Below are 19,688 nucleotides of genomic sequence, written 5' to 3' on the forward strand. Positions count from 1 at the left end.
TTTAGCCATTATAGATATAAACACTTCATAATCCTGGTTTAGGATTCAGATGGCCTGTATGAAGATAGATCGGATGGGCCTTTACTCTATAGGTATTACAGCCACGACTGCTTTCTTCCAGGATGTTGCTGCTTTTCCTCCTGTTAAAATATTGTTAAACCAAAATCTTTTGGATATTTCAGTTTTTTCCTCCAAGCTTCCATAGGAATACCATCTGTTCCTGGGGACTTTCCTGTGGATTGGTTATACATCACCATTTTTATCTAATCTCCTATTCTGTTAGTAATTGACCCTCATCCACCTCTAACCTTGGCATATTTAATTTTTGATAAGCATTTCCATTTGTACCTTTTCTTAATTTCCATTATTTCTCTGCTTTATACAGATGTTCATAAAATTTTCAAAATATTTCTAGTACCTCTACAGGATCTCTTATCTTCCTTGTTATAGGCTTCCTATGCTTGACAACAACTCTTTCTACTTACTGTTGACTGAGTGGTTGTGCTAAAAGTGTTTGTGCTCTGGAGTTATCAAAAAACAGTTGCTTAATAGCAGTCTTTCTAAACTCATGCATATTATCACGGTAATCCCATATTTTCTGTTTGGCATTCTGCAGTTGCTCCTCCTCTTGTTCTGTGAGATTCTCCATATTCTGCAATACTTCAGCATTTGTCAGTCCCTCTAAATATTTCTTGCCATTTCTTAACCACATCTTTCTTTTATTTCCACCCTATTTTTAAATTCCACTTTAATTTTATCCCACCCTCTAGATATGTTTTCAGAAGAAATTTGTGTCTTCTCTAATAGCTCCTGAATAATTTCCACTACACATTCCTTCAATTCCTCTCTTTTCAACAGGCTGATGGAAAGGCATTAGTTTCTTATTTTTATTTCATATGCTGGGTTTTTATTTTGGTTATTGTTGGCGCATAGTCTGAAACAGTTATTGGATGCGTATCAAAACCTTCAATTAAATGCACATGTTCCTGAGAAATTTAAGTTTTGCCTACCCTAGCCCAGTTTTTGTATCTTAGAAAATATGTAAATTCACTCTGAACTTCTACTACAGAATTCACATCTTCCATGCCAAATATTTTCATAAATTTCTTCAAAAATCTACCCTTCTCGGTCGTATTTTTCCCTTCTGTCCCCCCCGGGCACATCTTCACTGCTGCAAATCAAATTCCAGTATCCATGTATAAGTAAATTTCCCCTGCTGAAAGATGATTAATTCTCCTGGAATTTTCTTAATCTCCTTTACAGCAGTTTTAGGTGGAATATATATACTTGACAGTAGGGTCTATATCACGAAATCGACATCTAAAAATGTCGACTCACATTTGTTCGACACGGAAATGTCAAACTCCAACTTTCCCGAATGGCCAAATCACCAATTTCTTTCCTAGGGAAAGAAATCGGTTGGCCATTTTGTTACACCTGCCCTTTCCCCGACTGTAGTGCGGTCTTGGAGTTAGAATATTCACTTAAATATGTTTTTGTGTGGCGTTGGTTTTTGGCTAATCTATTTCTTTCCATCGGAAAGAAATTGGCGATTTGGCTATTCGAGTATGTTGGAGTTCGACATTTTCGTGTCAAACAAATGTGAGTCGACATTTTCAAATGTCGATTTTGTGATATAGACCTAGACCCTTGCCAGTAGCCCCTCAGTACTACAAATCTATCATTATTACCTTTTTTTACCCTCTTCTATCACTATTAGCTCCTCTTGCAGTTAATTTTAGTACGTCTGTTTTCCCAGGTATTTCGCTGAATAACCATTCGGGAAGTCTTTCTTTTTTCAAATTCACAGATTTATTTCATTCCAAATGTGTCTCCTGTAACATAGCTATTTGCACTGTACATTTTTTAATATACTTCACTACTTTCTTTTTTATATATATCCGTGAGACCATTAACATTTAAAGATAATGTAGAAAGGATATTTATGTTAAATTATTGTTCCCATCTTTTGTGTGTAACAGCTTTTTTAAGTATGTAATTCCAGCTTTTGTGTTGCATGCATACACTAATGTTTGGCAGGTTGATCTTTTATGCAGTTGTTTCTTGTCATATCCATTTGAGCCTATGTCAGCATCTTACAAAACTTTGTTTTATTGGAAGCCCTCAAACAAAAAAACAAATACATCCCCGATACACCCCCTAAAACCTATTAACGTAATACTAACACACAAAACTGTGTACACCTTCAAAGATTGAAATTTTACCGTTCTAATAGGAAGCATTGTCTCAAACTGACAGCCACAGTCAGACTTGGTTAATCTAAAAGCAAGGTTATATACATGCTAAGACGCATGGTAATATGTAGCATATGTTGTATTTTTTGAAAATAGTATAGATACGAGTTACGTACAATTACAGTTTATTTATTGATGTTCATATTTATTAAAGGGGTAAATGAACTGGTCTAGGAAACCTTTTCTTTCACAGCCAATACCAACTGCAAACAGACATGTACTGGAATAGATCAGAATCAGAGAAACAATACAAGGGTATTTCTTCTTTATTAAGAGCTAAGGTAGCAATCAATTTCTGTAGCTTAACAGTAAGACTTATGGCAATAGTAGTATTTCCAAATAAGGCAGTAGGACAAAGCACTTGCACAGCAAATGTGTATTGTGTCACAGATATTATACTTATGTTAACAATTATGTTCTTTACAATTTTTCCTGAGTCTTGGAATTCCTGCCTGTAGATGCCTCATGGTTGGTCTGAATATACCAGAACTTTCACATCCCCCCACCAGGCCCAGTGAAATCCCTCCCCTGCCATAAGATTTCAGCAACTTAAAGGGACATAGACCAGTACTAAGTCAAATCTTTCTTGCCACAATTTGATAAGCATCTGGAGTGATCCAGTCATGTCATTAGTCTGAGTCAGGCTGAAGCCGGAGTTTGCAGATCAGTACCATATGGTTCATTTTGTTATCTGCATGATGCTGTTTTTGCATACCTTTTATTGTCATTGTTGGGGAAAAAAGTCAGTAATTGCATCAGGCCTAGGAAGTATATACCTTATAGGAACTTCATAGGGTAATAGGAAGTTACTAGGCTAATGGCCGTAGGGCCCTTACAAGCCTAGCCAAGTTCTTATCCTTATTTTCATGATCAGCACCTATTGCTCCTGTTCAAGAGGGACTTTGGTGGAACCCCTGGGGTGATTTTACGGTCACCCATCCAATCATCCAGAATGCATTTGAAGAAGGCCAAAGAGGTACTCTGACATTAAGTGGGAGTCTGTTCCAAAGGTGTGGTAACCTCTGGGAGACAAATCTGTCCCTTCAGTAGGTTTTATTAATTTCACATATCAATTTAAGGTCTTTAGAACGAGTGACCCGTGTACCATTTTACTTATGGATATGCATCTTTTCCAATAAAGCAAGGTCAGAGATTTGCCTTGTATGCAAGGCAGAGATCACCTCTGTGTAGTCTGTATGAAACGGAATAAAATGACAGTGATTTTAAACGATCCCCATAGGACAGATGCTGAAGGCCTTGAATTTTCCTTGTGATGAACCTAGAAGCTTGTAAAGGTACATACCAAAAGGGGCATTGTACTCCATTATTGGCTTGATGAGGGAAGAGTACAGGGAGGTTATAACTTATTTTTTTTTTGGAGGCAGTGCCCTTGTGTATGAGTTGAACAATATAGAATGCCCTTATTACCACTGTGAAGAGATTGTGTCAAAGGTAAGGTTGCTGTCGACCTGTGTGCCCAGGTCTCTCACAACTGAGTATGTACTTAAGATGTTGTTGTTGATGTGGTAGTTGGCAGGAACATCACTTTTACCGAAAGGAATGATAATACAATTTTTGCATTGAGTTTAAGGCCATGACGTTTGTTTAAGACCCTGTTGTAGGATGTTGACATCTGGAGATTCTATGACTGCTCCTCATTTGCAGTAATCAGCAAACTTTGTCAACCACATACCTTTAGTTTTTGCTTTTACTTCGGAGAAATAGATTCCAAACAGTCGAGATCCCAGGGCTGATCCCTGTAGAACACCACTGGTTACAGGTCTGCTGTTGGAGGTGGATTCCCCTATTTTGATTATGAGTTCTATTAGTGAGCCAGTTAGTGACCCCTCTAACAATATAAGGGTTAATGCTTAGTTGGGTGAGTTTGTCAATGATGCCTGAGTGGGAGATGGTGTCAAACACCTTGCCTAAGTTCAGGTAGGCTGTATACATGGATTTCCCTTCTTCCAGGGCCTTGTTGACTGTCTCAAAGAAGCCCACCAGGTTTAATAGACATGATCTCCCTTAAACAAATCCAAACTGAGTAGGGTCAAGTGTTTGGAGATTACATGTATCTTTGTTGATAAAGGTCCACGATGATTTGCTCCATGGCCTTGCAGCTCAGGCTAGTCAGGCTAATAGGTCTGCAATTCCTGAGGTCAGTAGAAGCACCACCTTTGTGCAAGGAATAATGGTGGCTGTTTCCATTAAGCTGGTACAATGCCGGTGCTTACTCTGATTGAAAAGGGTACCCAATGGTGTTGCTAATTCATGTTGTAGCCCATGTAGGACGCAGCCTGGGATGTTATCCGGTCCCATAGATACTGTGTTTTTGTGCCTAGAGAGGACATTTATGACCTGCTCTTTAGAGGTGCAGGGTGAGGGACAGATGTTAGGGATGTCATGGGATATGTGTGTCGGGGACAGGGGACTGAAGTTTTCACGGAACCTGTCAGCCAACAGGTTAGCTATGTCCACAGGCTCGGTATATGTGGTATCATTAACTACCAGTTCTGCACAAGTCTGGACCTTCCCTTTTAGGTTACAGATGTAACTATAACTTGTAGTTTGCTTTGGTACAGATGTAACTAACTTGTAGTTTGCTTTGGAAGACTTCACAAGAACTCTTATTTGGTTGTTTAAGCTGAGGAGGGAGTGTTTCCAGTTTAGGAGGGCTCACTCCCTCTTACTCTTAGACAACAATTTATTCCTCTTAGTAAAGCCTGTTAATGGCAGTTGTCCACCAGGCAGGTTTGCTCTTCCTTGAGCTTGTTTTGGTCCTAACGGGTATGACTGAGTCAATGCAGGTATACAGGTGTTCGTATAAAGCATTGGTTTAGAGCTCTGCATAGTTGCCAGTCCCATCTTGAGGGAGGAGGTACAGTGAAGCTATTTATACTGTCCTGTAAAAGGTTATAATCTGCTAGAGAAGTTTTTTAGTTTAGTTGCTTCGTGGCGGGGGGGGGGGGGGGTCAGGTATGATAGTTACCTGAAGTGAGACCGATTTGTGGTGAGATCTCACCAGGAAGGACCTCACAGTGAGGGTGCTACAGTGGTCCACCATTTGGTAAGCACCAGATGCAGGATGTTGGCACCCCTTGTGGGGTTGTCAACCAGCTGGTCCAGAGCATTGGAGTTAACTAAGTTGAGGAACCTTTGGGCAAGTGAGTTTGAGTAAGAGTAATTTATCCAGTCAATGGATGAGTAGTTAGTCACCCAAATCCATGGTGTTCAGATGTATCTTGATAAACTCAAGTAGATACAAGTGGGCAGAGTGGGTGACCTGATTCATGGAGAGGGTCCTGCAGCTGGAAACGACTTGAAAAGGTATCCTACCAACAGTTAATTGCACCTGAAGTGTCTCCAGGGAATCATACTGTTTAATCAATCTGGAGGTGTATTTATCTTTAATGAATATTGGTACACCGCCTCCTTTAGTTTTCACACCTTGAGTTTAGGTCTGAACGTGTGGAAGGAGGTGCAACCCGGTATGGCTGGGGTGCTCTCCACTGTCTTGAACCAGGTCTCCATAACTGAACAAATGTCTGCGTCTTCCAAGGTGAGGGCAGCTTCCAGTGAGCGCAGTTTAGCAGCATAACTTTGAGGTTGTTTTTAGATCGAGTTTTTACATTGGGGAATTTTGTCCTTGAGACGATGCCTAAAAAAGGCATTATGGGGGTGGCAAGAGCCTTAGCCAGTAGCCGAAATCCCAGGGGTGACAGATGACCATCTCTGGCAAAGCATCGAGGTCTGTCGATCATGTCATCCCAGGCTGACAGATAGTAGATCCCCTTAGAATGACACCAGAAGCTAAGCCAGTTATTGAAGTCGGTCATTTTCTGTTTGTATTGAAGCATCATCCTAGGTGAAGGTAAAATGCTGCTTAAGGCTAGAGACATACTTGCCTGAGACACACAATCTGAGAGCTCAGTCATGTCTCTCTTCATATAGTCCAGAGTGGTACGTCTCAAATCATTCACACCAACATGGACTGTGACAGAGTCATAACAGTACCTTTTGTTGAGAGACTTGAGCGTATGTGTTATATGGGGTATCCTGGAAACCTGACTGACAGATGACAGTGACCTTTTCCTTATCCAGCGTGATGAAACGGACATTAGTGTGTCTCACGATGGAATCACCTATGACTGATATGTTTGATTTTGTGTTTTGTCTTAAAGGTTTGACAGGTGGGACACTGGTGCATGAGATATTGTGTGTAATGGGTTCTGCAGAGGAAGTAGTATGTGTAGCTTGCTTGTGTTTGTGTTTGGGAGGTCTCTGGTGTTTAGGTACGTTTCTGGTTAGGACCACCACATATGTAGGTGTGTGTGTGATGTGGGTTTGGGTGGAGTAGGAGGTGAGGTGTGCATGCTGGCAACCCGGTCATCCTATACACTGGTGCATGAGAGAGCATGGATTCAAGGTTCTTAATATAGTTACATCTCTTGCACATTTTGTTTATGGACTAGGAGTTTATGGACTATAGGAGTAAAGGATTGTCTGTGAACATGAGGCAGTTGTTACACTGCCTCAGGATGCCCATATTGACCAGGCTGGCTGGAGAAACTGTGGGGAAATTTTCCATCCATATTGATATATAAATTTCTATGATCAAGAAAAGAGGTCATACTTAGTAGTGGCTAGTGGGTGAGAGGTGTGTTGTACCTCTGAGGCCAGGCTTAGTGTTCCACCTGACAATAGACTTCAACAACTTCTGTCTTTTTCATTTGGTCCTGGAGTACGACATGCTGTCTTGTACTCATTGAGCCTTTTTCAAGCAGTGGCCCATCAAATAGAGAGCAGAATCCCTTGAGAAGTCTCCCTTTACCAAAAAAAATTCTCAGTCTTTTCTAGTTCCACCATAGTGTTTACAGGTTTTTCCTCTGATTCCATGAAAAAGGAGGAGAAAATTGTTCAAGGGTTGATGCCACTACTTTAGAGTTTGATAGCCCCACTTTGTATCCATGCTATAGCACCTCCTTGCGAACCTAAGCCGTTAAATCGTTGGTCAGTCCTAGGGCCACTTTGCACACCTTGGGTAGTGATGCTTGAATTATAATTTGTGATAGGGAGGCAGATAATCCTCATGGTGTACATCTAGGAGTAAGGCAGGGGAGACTACATTGAGGTCTAAGGTGCCAGCCCATGTTCTGAAACCTGCAAGGCAGACTTTACACTCAAGCACAGGCCCAAATGGTCATCACTCAGCTTGCCAGAGCAACTGCTGAGAAGTCCTCAGCCTCCTACCTCCCAGATCACCGCTCAAGTCCTTTTCAGGTTGGCCTGTGATTTCATGGTATTTCTAAAGGGACCATCTATGTCAGGGGGTTCCCTTTGTTAAAAGAAAAAAATGGAACCTTCTCCCAGAGAGAATTGGATCCCAGGATTCAGACGTAGGTTAACTGGCTTACAGGAAACAAACGTCCACTTGTCTTCTATACAGAATCTGATAATGAGGGCACCCTTTCCCCAGCCATTTCAATGTAGGATTGATCGTTTGGCAATACCTTTCACAGGATAAAGCAGACTTTCAACTGAGAAGCCAATTTCTTCCAAAGGTACAGCTCGGGTACAGGCTATTTCTGGGCTTGTCAGAACCAAGGTCTCTGTCCATCCCGCCAGTGTAAGAGGTCTTAGATGATTTTCTTCTGTATCCTTGCAGTCTGATTCCCATATCTGGCTCCCAGAAAGTCAAGACAGCTTATATAGGGTCTATAACTTCCACAAGACATTTGTTCAAAATTCTTGTTTTGAATCCAACAGTGGTGTCTATGGATTGCATCAAGGGATCCAGTGTGGCTGCCACCAGCAACCCCATTCCCAATGATAGGGAGAGTAGAACACTTGGCCGGTTTGGAGAAAAAGATTTGCACCTCTGCTACTCTCTTGGGGCCCTCAGTTGCAAGTCTGACATGTTAATTTTCAGGAGTCCCACCTTGATTAGCAGAGACAGAAGGTACAGGGGATTGAGGGTAAGGGCCTTAGAAAGGAGATGCTTGGCCTCTGGGATCTCAATTGATAGGTTATCAGGCAAGCCACAAAATGTGGTTGTAATCCTGAAATGCATTTTGCAAGGTAGATACCTCACTACCCTTTCTCCCTGCTTACAGGGAGCTCAGTTTAGAGATGTGTATGCCTAAGGACTTAATGCCTGAAAGAGCACTTTGGATAAGAAGCTTCTCTTTGGACCTCCTTTGGAGAACGTATTCAAGATGCTGGGTAAGGGGAAACAGTCTGTTAAGGACCTTTTTCATTCCCCACTACCTGTAAATGTTAGAAACTGCACTAGCAAAAGCTGGCCTTTCTATCCCAAGCAAGACGAGAACAGAACCTTAATTTGAAAAAGTAGGTATAAAAAAGTGTGAAGGCGACAGTAAAGGAAGAGCTGTGGGACTCCTTCAGGTTTTATGACAACCAGAGGGAGAAGCTGTGACTTAAAACAACATTTCCTTCCCCCATAATTAAAATAAACACCCAACTCTCTCCAACTCCCACCCCTCCGACTTCCCTACCATCTTCCAGAATAAGATGCAGCCTGGTCTTCCTTTTGTAGATCAGTTGAAATGCATCACTTAGGACAAATGCATGCTACAGATAATAAACTGTGTTACAAACTATAGTTTCAAAAGCAGCCCAAATCTGTGTCGTCTGTCACAAAAGCCCAGTAACATCTGGAGAGTTTCATCATCTTGATCACTGCTGGAGTAGCCTTTGCTAAACAGTTTGTATCCTGCCAAGGCTATAACAGCCGCCTTGCTTCCAAAGCTACAGGGCACCTTCCACATACCCAAACCGTTCTCTTGAGCTGAGCTGACTAAAAAGACAGGCTTGGGTACTAAGCCCTTTAGAGCTTTTCTGCCATTGAAGAGAGAGGACTTCTTTGTGGTCTTTTGAGGATTAGTGGGGAACTTGCTCTGTTCCTTTGCTGGATAGATAACTTCCCTTTGGGGAAAAACTTTCCACATAAAAAATGTTTTGTTGTACTTTCTGGTGTAGGAAAGTTATTTTAAGATAGGAGTTTGAGCTTTAATGGACTGTCATGAGACTTAACTGTACTTTTGAACGGGAACGTACCTTTTTCCTGTCCGTTTAAAAGTTGTTTAAAGTAATTGAAAAACATTTTTCTCTGGAGAATGTTTGTTTATTTTACTTTTAAGGGCTGGCAAAGTGTTTTAAAGAACTTTTTACTGTGTTTTATGTGGAAAAATGACTTAAGGCTTTACATTTTTTAACAGCACTTGCTGCTTGTTTTCCATGGGAAACTGGCACATTTTTCGGCTTGACCATGGAACCAACTACCGGTCCCACAGATGAGCCTTCTTCCAGCCACATAAAGAAGCTGTTAAGCAAGCAGCCTTTACCATCATATCATGCTAGCAGTTTACCATAGCTGCAGCTGGATGACTCTGCCATGGCCATAGCTTGTTCCTCAGACCACTCATCTTTTACCTAGATTCCTCTGGTGTAGCACCTACAGCCAGTATGGACTAGGGGTTAGCCATGTGGGATTCCATTCAGTGAGCAAAGGAGAGCTGCTCTTGTTGGTCCTTGTAGAGAGAACAGGGAAGACGTCCCTGTTTGGTCAGAATGTTGTGCTCATCTTTAGGGAAGTTGCCGCTTCTATTAATAACACAATTGGCACAGCTTTTCCTATCAAAAAGAAACAAAACTATTTCTCAAATTTCCTTAAGAGTAATTTATTGGGACTGGCTTGGGTTTTAATTCAGGCTATATTGTTCCTTCTTATAAGGTGGTTGTTACTAAAAGAAAGAGGGATACATCTTACCTGAAGAGATTCAAGCTTCTGAATCTGGCAAGAAGATGTAGGGTTTACTCCTCAGATTTCTGATTCAGATTCTGAGGAGAGCTCAGCTTCTGATTCTCCTTGTGGGAGTTGTTTCTTCTTGGAGACTATTTTCAGAATGTGCCAGTGTTTTCAATGAGGAAACGCTGACGTTTCTCAGTCACTCAGAAAATACTGTGAGCTGTTACAGAAAGAATTTTCAGAACCTTCAGCCATTTCTTCAGTTTTTATCAATTTTGGAGGATGTGTTTAGTGACTGCAATTTTCCTGATGGTCATCGAGCTGTCCCTAAATAAAGTTAATCAATCTTTTTAAGTTTTTATATACTCTTCCAAAACCTGACCCATTAGCTATAGATTTAGTTAATCCTGCTGCTGCTAAACACTTAAGTCCAATCCTACGGTTTCTGATAAGTATGGAAGATTATTGATAAATATGGGAAAACGTGCATTTCTTTGCAGCTGTGGTTGTCAGAATTTTGAATTGCCAGTCTCTTATATTAAAAGTTTATTCTGACTAATTGTGAAAGTATGAGGAATATTTTGTCTGAGGTTTCTTCCTGTGAGGGCAAATCTGCTTTAAGCAATTTAGCTTCTTCCATTTTACAAGTCACTGCTTGTTGTCTGCAGTGTGTGTGTGTATGACTCAGTTGATACTTCAAGGGCTATGACCACTGCTACTGTTTTTGAGGAGGTTTGCCTGGCTGCGTTCCCAGAACCTCCCAGTTGGTGTGAAAAATTAGGTTCTAAATTCTCTCTTGGGTAGAGATTTAGTTTTGGCTCCTCTGATGCGTAGATTATCATAGTTTGATGAAAGAGGTAAGTTGACACAGGGAATCTCTTAAGATTTTTCAGCCCTCCTTTTCCAGATTTTGTAAGGGATTCTCTAATTCCTCATTTTGTTTTGGAAAAAAACAAAGTAAGCAGTCTCAACAGGTAAATATACATTTAAGACAAAATGGTAAGAGGATTCCAAAAGAATTCTAGATCTGTCCTTTGTTTTTGGCTCTCTTCCTTTCCAGAAAGTCTGAATCTCCATTTTTCTCTTTACCAGACAAATGAGTTATAAAGATCATTCTTCAAGATTAGAGGTGGCCGTGGGAAGAAATCCCTCATTTCCAGGGTGTAATTACTCATCCATCAAACCAGACTCCTTTATTTCCCCATCTATTTTTCAACACATGCTAACCCAAGGGGATTATAGAACCAGTTCCTTTTTCCCAGGTTGGGAAAGGTTTTTATTTGAGGATGTGTTTAGCACCAAAGAAAGAAAATGCTTGGAGACCAGTTCTGGATCTTGCTTAAACCTGTTTATGATAGTACCAAAGTTAGAAATGCTGTCACTTCACATTCTGTTACATCTTCCTCATTCAGGTTTCTTGGTAGCACTAGATTTAAAAGATGCTTATCATTGCATCCCTGTTCATCCAGATTTCAGGTGCTTCTTAATGCGATTCAGACATACAAAACCTTATCAGTTCTCTCCCTTACCATTTGGACTATCCACTGCACGAAGAGTATTCACAAATTGTCTATCCCCTGTTGTAGCTCATTGGAGGTTGCAGTGTATCCATATATATATATCTAGCTGTATTTCTAAGGTTTTCCAATAAGACATAGGACTCTGCGTGGGACTAACTTAGGATTTTGGGTCTCATGGCATGACATGATACCACTAGCAAAACTCCACACGAGAAAGATACAGTGATTTCTGAAGTATTTCTGGTCCCAGCACCAACATCCTTTTGTCTTTTCAAATCCCAGTGCTGGGGTTTGTCCTAGGAGAAATCACTTGGTAGAGACTGCAAAAGTCCCTAAATCCAGTTCTCCACGTCTCCCTTCTTGCTCCAAAGCATTGAGTCGCCACAGATGCTTTTGACTTTGTGTGGGGGAGTAGTTTCAGAAGGGATAAAAGTGCATGGTGTATGGGGCACCACTGATGGAAGCACACCATAAATGTAAAAGAGATGCTTGCCCTGATCAAGGCACTCATTTCTGTCTGAATCATGTTTGATCCCTAGGACCTCTTCTAGTTATTACAGACAATACCTCAGTCATTTGATACATCACCAAGCAAGGGGAAACCAGGTCATAACCTCTTTGCAAATTAACCATGTTAGCTTCAGATATAGCTTCACAGCACAATCTCGCTCTACAGGCATCCTACATTCTGTCAGAGCAATACTGTGTGGTAGACAAGCTGAGCAGAACAAGGCAGATTCTCACATATGGAAACTAGATTGTAGGTCTTCCAAGATTTGATCGATCTGTGGGGAATTCATCAAGCAGACCTGTTTGCCTCTTCTCTGAACACTCTTCTGGAAAGATTTCGGTCCAGGACTCCATGCAAGAAGACCTGGAAGGCAGATGCCTTTTCCTTTCCTTGGACAGGTATGTTCCTGTATACTTTTCTACCCATTCCACTGATATATAGGGTACTTCTGAAGGTTCAGAAAGAATACCCCAAGATCACTGTGGTTACTCCCTTCTGACCCAAGCCACAGTGGTACTCTTTTCATTTGGAAATGGCCAGGGACAATTTTTACAAGCTTCCTCATAGACTGGGTCTACTCATAGAAGAACAGGGGTGTTTGATACACTCCAGCATAAATCATTTTCAGGTGACTGCCTAATGGTAGGTTCTTAACTCCCTTTAGGTACCTATTTACTGAGGAAGTGCAGCAGGTACTAATGGAGGCAAGAAAGCCTGCTACTAGAAAATCATACATTAGCAAATGGAAAAAGTTTACTAGTTGGTACCAATAACATAACCAGCATCCATTCAGCGCTAGTATTTCTCTTGTTTTACTGTATTTGTATGTGTTACTATCCTCTGGCCTTTCTTACTCCTCTGTCAAAGTTCATTTATCAGCCACTGCCCATGGATCCTCCTCTTTCGTTGCATTCTCGTATTAAAATGTTTTTGAATGGGGTTTTGCATAAGAAGCGTCTGACAAAACCAGTGGCCCCTCTTTGGAATTGTAATTTAGCATTAGAGAAACTAACACTTGCTCCATTTGAACCAGCTAATCTGGCCGACTTGAGGCTATTAACATTGAAAACAGTTTTACTAATTTCTCTGACCTCTGCAAGAAGAGTATCTGAGTTGCAAGTTATAAATGTGACTCAGCCTTGTCTCAGGGTTTCCTTTGAGAACTAATCCTTCTCACTCTCTCTTTTCTGAAAGGGTTGGATTCTAAAAGCAGCAACTTGATCCTCATATATGTTTATATGGCATTACAAGCTTGATTCTTTTTCTAGGTCTAGATCACTATTCTCCAGGGGTTCCTGGACTCCTCCTCTTTCACCTCCCAAATGTAATAAGCTAGGGTAATCTACCCACGTAGCTGATTACTGCAGCAGTGATCAGTATGATGAACACAGTACAGTTGTGAGAGTAAACTTACCATAACAGCAGATGTTTGAATTATCACTGCTGTAGCAGCTGTTTCCTCCCTCCATTTCCCTTGTTTTTTGGTGTGTTGTTATTGCCAGGGTGTGGACACTTGACATTGACCTTTCAAGGTTCAGCCTCCCTCTTTCTGTTGGCATGAAAGCTCTGAAATGCTTGACCCCAAACATGTCTTTTTAGTCGGCTTAGCTTGAGCTGATTAATGGTTTGGACATGTGGAAGGTGCCCTGAAGTTTTGAAAGCTGGCCAGCTGTTGTATCCTTGGCAGGATGTAACTTGTATAGCTGAAGCTACTGCAGCAGTGATTATTTGAACATCTCCTGCTATAGTAAATGTACTTGCACAACTGTACTTTCTTACAAATAGAAAAGCTTATGGCACGAGGAGCTTTAGAGAGACTTCTAGAAACAGTAGGGGGAATAGGTTTCGGTTCTATATTATTTTTCGTGCATAGAAAAGGAGACCCACTGCAGACCTTTGAGTTGAAAAAGTCATTGCAAAATCTCTTGACCCTCATTTTTCCAACAGCCCTTTTGGTGATGTTGACCTTAGAAGGAGTCTTTCTCCACATCTCCGTAGCAAAAAAGGACAGACCGTTACTATGATTCCTGGAAGGGGGCTCTCATTACCATTTCATAGCATTGCCCCTTGTCGAGTTTGCTGCACCAAGGCCATTTATAAAATGCCTGGCTACAGTAATAGCCTTTTAGAAGATAAAAGGGCATTTGCATTTATCCCTGCCTGGACAATTGTGTGGATATGGGACTGCAAAAAGCTCTCCTGTTCAGACAAAATTCTTCTAAACCTAGTACTTCATCAAGTTTGCTCTTGCTACTAGATCACTGAAGGGAATTTCACAGAGTCTTGGAGTACACGGCCTCTTGCATAATGATGGGGGTTTTCTTAGCTAGGCTGCAGTTGTGAAAAGTGCAGTGGTATCTCGAACAGATGGTGCCATCATGTGCATCCCTTACAGAGCAGCATTCCCCTCCTGTCACGTGTTAATAAGCAGTTTGATTAGTGGATCAGTCAAATCTCTCTGAGCCTGGGAGTGCCTTTTGCAGTAGAGATAGGGGTTCTGATTTACACAGCAGACTCCTTGGAATCTGCAAGGGGAGTTTGTGTGAGGGCACTTATCCCTTTACAGGCATTTTTTTTTCTGAGGACATGCTGCATATGTAAGGGAGTCCAGGAAACAGAGAAAGTCTTGTATAGCAAAAAGTAAAAGGTTCTGCTATTGGTGCCATTGGAGGACAAGACCAGTTGTCAAATCAGGTGTCTCTAGTCCTCCCCTGCTTTTCAAACCTATCTTTTGTGTCTTGTTTCAAAGTACGTGCTTCAGCCATCTCTGCCTCTAGAACCCCCCCCCCCCCCCACACACACACACACACACGTCTCCCATTTGTCTATTAAACAGATTCTTGAAAGTGGTTCTACATCATGGAAAGGAGATAGGTGTGTCATGAGATACTAACTTTATTTTGAAAAAGCTTGCTGTCCCAGCTTTTGAGCTATCTGCTTCCTCCCTAGTTTCCCACAAGGACATGATCATCATATACCAATCCTCCTTTCATGACAAAGATGGTTACAGAACTGTCATTAGACCAGCCCATTCATTTACCAGTGTTTTTTACCCTCCCACAAAGCAAGGCAGAAAGAATCTTGCATTTTTTGTAAGTTGCTCACACAGTTGAGGTTTTATCTAGGCAGAAGTAAACAACATAGAAAGTCTGATCAGCTCATTGTTTCATTTGCAAAAGGGAGAGAAGTTGCAGATAAATTAGGAGACAAGGAAAGAACAGCAGTGTGCATTAAAAACCAGCATGTCTAAAGCAGGTGTGCTGTGCTTCAGTGAAAATGTGCTTGTGAAATTCAGTTCTGAATAATGTAAGATAATTTATTTTACGCAGGTTTTGAGGAGAGTTCCAAGAGTTGCATATCTTGGACTGAGGTAGTAAAAGACTTTTCAGATGTAAGGACAGAGATCAGAGGCCTTAGATGGTGCATAGGCCATGGCTACAGTTAGATTATTTTTAAATGAGAAAGTGGTGATCAGTAGGATTTTTGTTGTAGGATGTCAGTAAGAGAGGAGAAAATACTGACAGATCTAGAAATAGTAGGGATATAGTTAGCACAAGACAATGAATGACAGTGATATATTGAGGGAATATATACAGATATAAAGTAGCATATCCTAAGAATGACTTTGAACCAGTAGTAATGAGAAAGTATGAAGGAACATGCTGAGGCTGTGGGACCCTTTTCCATGTTCCTGTGTGAGCTTCTTGAGTTAGTAACCTAGTAAATTTACAAACCATGTTATTTTTTTTCTGAATGTAAAGACTAGTGTGGCAAGAAAAGGAGAAGGAAGAATCAAACCAGAATCATAAATGTTTAAATTGGAGTGTACTGTTAAAAGATTTTTCTAGCATGTCTTTTAGAGAGAAGAGAATGGAATGCTGGAGACATATGGAGACAGCAAACAGAACAGATTTTAACTAGAATTAGTTGCAATTTTTGTAGGAGAACCATTTTTAAAATGTGTAAAGGTCTGACAGAGCAAATATTGCTGGATCAAAGAAGTACAAGAAAGTCTGCATTTTTAGAGTAAGGGCAGAATGAAAACAAGAATACTGGAGAGCTGCTATATAAAGAAAACGAGAGGACTCAAAAAGAGCTTTATGAGAGGCACAAACTTCTAGTAATCTATTGCTAGAGAAGGGATTTGGTGTGACCTGAGCAGACCTGCGGGAAAAGGTAGTCCTGTATCACTGTTCTGATAAGTAGTAAATGATCAACATGATTGAAAGCTTTTATGAACAGTTATGCTGTAGGATCCTTTATGCAAATTAATGTATATTGAGGTAATTGCATAAAAATAAAGCAGGCAGTGTTATACTATGTTGAAAGCTGTGCTTGGGAAACAGTCACATTTTTGTCAGTGTTTTCCAATACTGTTTATAAACCATCTTAGATTTCATTAATTGTATGGTACCTGATAATGTAAGAGGTTCTCAGCTGAAAGTCAGATGCATGCTGCTATGGATCAAAGAAAGACTGAGTAATGGGTAATGTTTACTATGGAGAAGTAAACAGCTGTGAAAAAAGATACAAATACTGAATGAATATTTATTTTTGCAGAATATTAGTAGCAGGAGAAAAATGAATGACCAGTTGTTCAAGCACTCCTTCCAAGAGTAACATGGAGAATAAAAGCAGGGAACATGTGAAGTTCATTGGCTTGAGTTCTAACGTCTTTGATGGATATCATATACATTGACGGAAAACTCCATCCTTTGTATGGTGGCAAGAAGGAAAAGTTGGTTTTTGTAACTTGAGATCTTCAATTTGTGACTTCTTGCTGTATGAAAAAAAAAATGACAGCAGTGTTTGTTTTGGTCTTTTGTGTAATTACTTCAAACTCGTGCCCATTAGTGTGGAGTTATTTTCCTTTCCCTTCTAAAATGCCTGTTTCATTTTCTTTTACAGGTGCATGTATGATCGATGATCTTCACAGTAGCAGTGCCATGAATCTGGTCGGAAATGTTCATATTGGTCTCCCATTACCAGAAGAACCATCAAGCATTTATAGGACTTCCTTAGTTTCTGGAGATTATCATTATTACCATTATGGCTGTGATGAGGTCGATGATCGAGGTTGGGGCTGTGGCTACCGGACTCTACAGACCATTTGTTCCTGGCTTAACTTAAGCAAATGCTGTGAAGCATACATGCCAGTACCAGCACTGAGAGAAATCCAAGAAGCCTTGGTAGAAATGGAGGACAAGCCCAAGAATTTTATTGACTCGAAGTCCTGGATTGGCTCATTTGAGATAGCCTTATGTCTTGATAAATTCTATGGAATTCCGTGTAAAATTCTGCATGTTCCTTCAGGAAAAGAGCTAGTAGAGTATGCAGAAGTTGTATATTCTCATTTCAGGAACTCAGGATCTCCAGTGATGATGGGTGGTGACTCTGATAATTCATCAAAAGGAATTTTGGGAATCTGTTCTGGTCAAAAAGGCCACTATTTATTGGTGCTGGACCCTCATTTTTTTGGGAAAATTGTTGATGGAGAGATGTTGAAGCACAACCGTTGGATTCAGTGGAGAAAACTGGACAGTTTTGAATATGCTTCCTTTTACAATTTCTGTTTACCACAGTGCAAGATTGTAAAATAAGTATAGATGTTATCATTAGCTTGCGTTAAACTTTTCAGCATATGATCTGTGGATGCACCACTCTATCAAATTTTTTTGTCCAACTTGAAAATTTGAATGATGATTCACTTAGTGTTTCATGCATTAGATAGTGTAGTTCTTCACATTGTTTTTGTAGCAGTGGTACATGGTAAACTGAAACCTGAGTGACCAAACATGCAAGTGTAAGTAAATTTCCAACTTGACATGCACCTTCACTGTTTATTATTGGTATTGTATGTGTTATTCATTTTATGTATTTAAATAGTGGCAAGAGTTTCTGGTTTAAGGTAAATAAAATGTCTTTTGTGTTCATTCAGTATGGCACTAATGAAGTGAACTACAGCAGTTTTAAAACGTTTTCACAAGTTTTCATTGCATCATTATTATTGTTTTAAATAGCGTGTAATTAAATAGATTTATGGCATTTCCGAAATGCCATATATGTCAGCATCATATAACTGTACTTGCAAGTTCAAAGCATTGCGCAGAAAAAAAAAGTGTGTTTGCAGGTGGGAACAAGTCCCCTTCACCACCTGCTGATTATATATGAAGAGGGCAAATTCTCCAGTCTTTGCTGTTCCATGAGCTATCAAAAACAACTGCAACTGTTCAAACAGCTGATTTTTTTTCTTTCTCATCTAAATAAACGGTCAGTCAAATGCCAGGAACCCATTTAAACTGATTTGCTGCTTTGTTTGTTGCTGCAGTCATTATGCTTATCTGTTATGCTATAGAAAAAAGTGTTTTCATCAGTCTTAAAATGTACATTATTTCAGCGCTGACATTATTTATTTACCAGTTGTTGACCAAGTTAGTCCGAGTATGGAAGGTTTTGTATTTTGGCTTATGGACGACAAATTGGTATGTTAAATATACTGTCGAAGTCAGTTTTGCAAAGGTATCACTTTAAGCTCACATATGGTAAGTTATCTGTAACAAATTGGAAGTTGAAATGAAACCATAGATGCCAAATTAATCCATACTAAATAGTAGTGTATTTTGATGCATAGTGCTACTTCCAAGTATGGAAGAATCGCCAAAGTAAGGTGCTCCTTCGTTGAGAAGCAGATTTTGTTTGGGTTCATTCAGCTAAAACAACTTGGTAGGAACCAGGTGGTCTGGCATAACTGGTAATGAACAATATCAGCAAAGTGGGAGATGTGTAATGAACTGATCAGATGTGCACTAAGAAGCCTTGCAGTGCAGTTTTAGATCGAGAAAGCAGCAGTGGAGTGAATTATGCTTCATGACGTATCATGGTGAGAGTGAAGATTGTTAGAAGTTGTGTATTAAAATTTGTTTTTTGTGATGTCAGTATAGCAGTTAGCAAAATCATCACAGTGTCATGATGTGGCTGTGGTTAGGTTTAATGAGCACTTAAAATGTATTTATTTGTGTTTAGCTGAGAAAGTCCGACTGTGTGTAGTACTAATTTTCAGAAGAGGCCTGGGAAGAAAAGCCCCACAAAACCAAACTGTACATTAATAGAGCTGCTACTTAACAATCTAGCCATCTAACTATCATCTACCCCTTTCCACTACTGTCTCTACCTCCCTTTTACGTGGACCACCTCAGTACTCTTTTCATAATTTGTAACCATCTTCATTCTATAATTTCTTCACTGGCTCCTATTCATTTATCTGTTTTACAGATGATTCCATTTGAAAGTAACTAGACTCTTATAACCTTGACATTAGCTAAAATATTTTACTGTGTTCTTGTTTAACAATCATGTTTTCATTAACTGTCATATCATTACTATTCTATGTATGTTTATTTACTGCTCTGTGAATGTGTTTTTTTTATTAACTTTCATATCATTATATGTATGTACATTTATTATGTAAATCTTGTATAACTGTTTTTATCTCATTCTGTAAAATTTGGAATTTCTCCTGGGGCCTTTGCTGAAAATGGGACGTGCCTAGTCGGGAATTCCCAGTAAATAACAGGAAATAAAGAAAAGTATTGCAATACATATTCACAGTAATATGTAATAAGGTAATATTTGTT

General features: G+C 40.0%; 1 protein-coding gene across 4 annotated transcripts in view; it reads left to right on the forward strand.

Annotated features, from left to right (window-relative positions):
• Positions 1 to 18,353, forward strand: part of UFSP1 (UFM1 specific peptidase 1 (inactive)) — a 168,664-nt gene extending 150,311 nt beyond the window's left edge. For all 4 annotated transcript variants that reach the window (XM_044077310.1, XM_044077313.1, XM_044077311.1 and 1 more), the window contains exon 2: positions 16,963 to 18,353. In XM_044077310.1, coding sequence (XP_043933245.1) covers positions 16,963 to 17,654 — 692 coding nt within the window. In that variant the 3' untranslated portion in view covers positions 17,655 to 18,353. The remainder of the gene's footprint in view (positions 1 to 16,962) is intronic.
• The last annotated feature ends 1,335 nt before the right edge of the window (positions 18,354 to 19,688 follow it).

The sequence above is a fragment of the Protopterus annectens genome, chromosome 7.part0 (assembly GCF_019279795.1).
Source record: "Protopterus annectens isolate FY-2018-M chromosome 7.part0, PAN1.0, whole genome shotgun sequence".
Lineage (NCBI taxonomy): Eukaryota > Metazoa > Chordata > Ceratodontiformes > Protopteridae > Protopterus > Protopterus annectens.